Source organism: Galendromus occidentalis, unplaced genomic scaffold (genome assembly GCF_000255335.2).
Source record: "Galendromus occidentalis unplaced genomic scaffold, Mocc_1.1 scf7180000075391, whole genome shotgun sequence".
NCBI classification, from domain to species: domain Eukaryota; kingdom Metazoa; phylum Arthropoda; class Arachnida; order Mesostigmata; family Phytoseiidae; genus Galendromus; species Galendromus occidentalis.
The window spans coordinates 258,529-259,694 of record NW_003803381.1 but is presented as its reverse complement, the minus strand read 5'-3'; the positions used below and the strand labels follow the sequence as shown (position 1 = coordinate 259,694).

The window sequence follows — 1,166 nt, the reverse complement described above, 5'->3', positions numbered from 1 at the left end:
CCGTCGAATGGGACGTCATCGCCGTGGATATTGTCAGCTATTTGCTTCATGCTCATGCAGAACTTCGCGATCTCTGCTTTGTTGGAGAATGTTGTGATCACAATATTGACCAGCGTCACGAGAGCGACCATTATCAGAATCACATGATTGATGATCCGCCGCCGTTTCCGAGAACTCTCTTTGATCTCGCTAAAGAAACCGCTGGCGAAGAATAGGATAGCCATAATGCCCTGAAATTCGATCGAAGCGATTTGTAACCCTCGCGAGAGCTCGGTTCACTCATCGAGCTCAGTCGGAACCCGCAAGTACTGACCTGGAGTGTCAAAGAGACGGCGAGCATGACGATTACGAATTGGTATCTACCGATGTTCGAGAGCTCTTTGCTGTCAATCGCAAATTTGAGCTGCTCGCAATTTGTTGTGAACAGAGCGATATCGAGGAAGCCGCCGGCGATCATCATTCGTCTCGAGGTCAAAGACATTTCGTCATACTCATTTTTGGCGCGCTGCTCCGGTGAGATTCCCTCCACTTTCTTCTGAAATAATAACATGAGAAATATCCTGGGTCACCCGGGAATTTGCTCACCCTCCCCATTACCGTGAATGACGTCAGCCGAGCATGGGAAAGAAAGGTACAGCTGACGCAACTCGAGAAGCTCAAAATCGGCCACACTGAACAACTCGCTCAGTCCGTTTCAACGCTAAGGTCTCCGAACCTTATATCTGAGTCCGGACTCGTCGAAAGCGTCGGATAAAGCACGCCGACCGATCCTATCCCCGGCGAAATGCTCTGTAAAGTCGGACCGAATTACTACTCTAGCCGACATATTCCGATCATACCTACCTCTTAAGTCTCAATATTGACCCCAGTCGAGTAAACTTTCTTCCGTACGGTCACTGATTTGCTGGGGCATCGTTGAGCCCATGGCGCTCCAGAGCTCTTGACTGCTCGAAATGCAAGGGAACAAGGAGAGGCGAGACCACGCGATAGAGTAGGGAAGCATTCTAAGCTGCGGGATTTGCTGAGCGAACAACGATCCAAACTGGCAATCATTGGGAGAGCCTCCTACTAGGAACTAAACATAGAGGGAGCGAAGCCGACACAGCTCGAGAGATAGCGCTCTATCAGCCGTCATCCAACCAGGGGATTGCTTAGGAAGCGCAAAA

The 1,166-nt window shown here is 50.2% G+C and overlaps 1 protein-coding gene across 1 annotated transcript; it reads right to left on the bottom strand.

Moving 5' to 3' along the window:
• Positions 1-2: 2 nt before the first annotated feature.
• LOC100906616 (uncharacterized) lies at positions 3-962 on the bottom strand (the record flags this gene model as incomplete). Its single annotated transcript, XM_018641758.1, has 4 exons — positions 892-962; positions 716-789; positions 314-535; positions 3-230 (listed from the first exon to the last, which is right to left on the bottom strand). Coding segments are annotated over exons 1-4 (558 nt in total), but the record flags the coding sequence as incomplete, so codon positions are not given.
• Between the last annotated feature and the right edge of the window lie 204 nt (positions 963-1,166).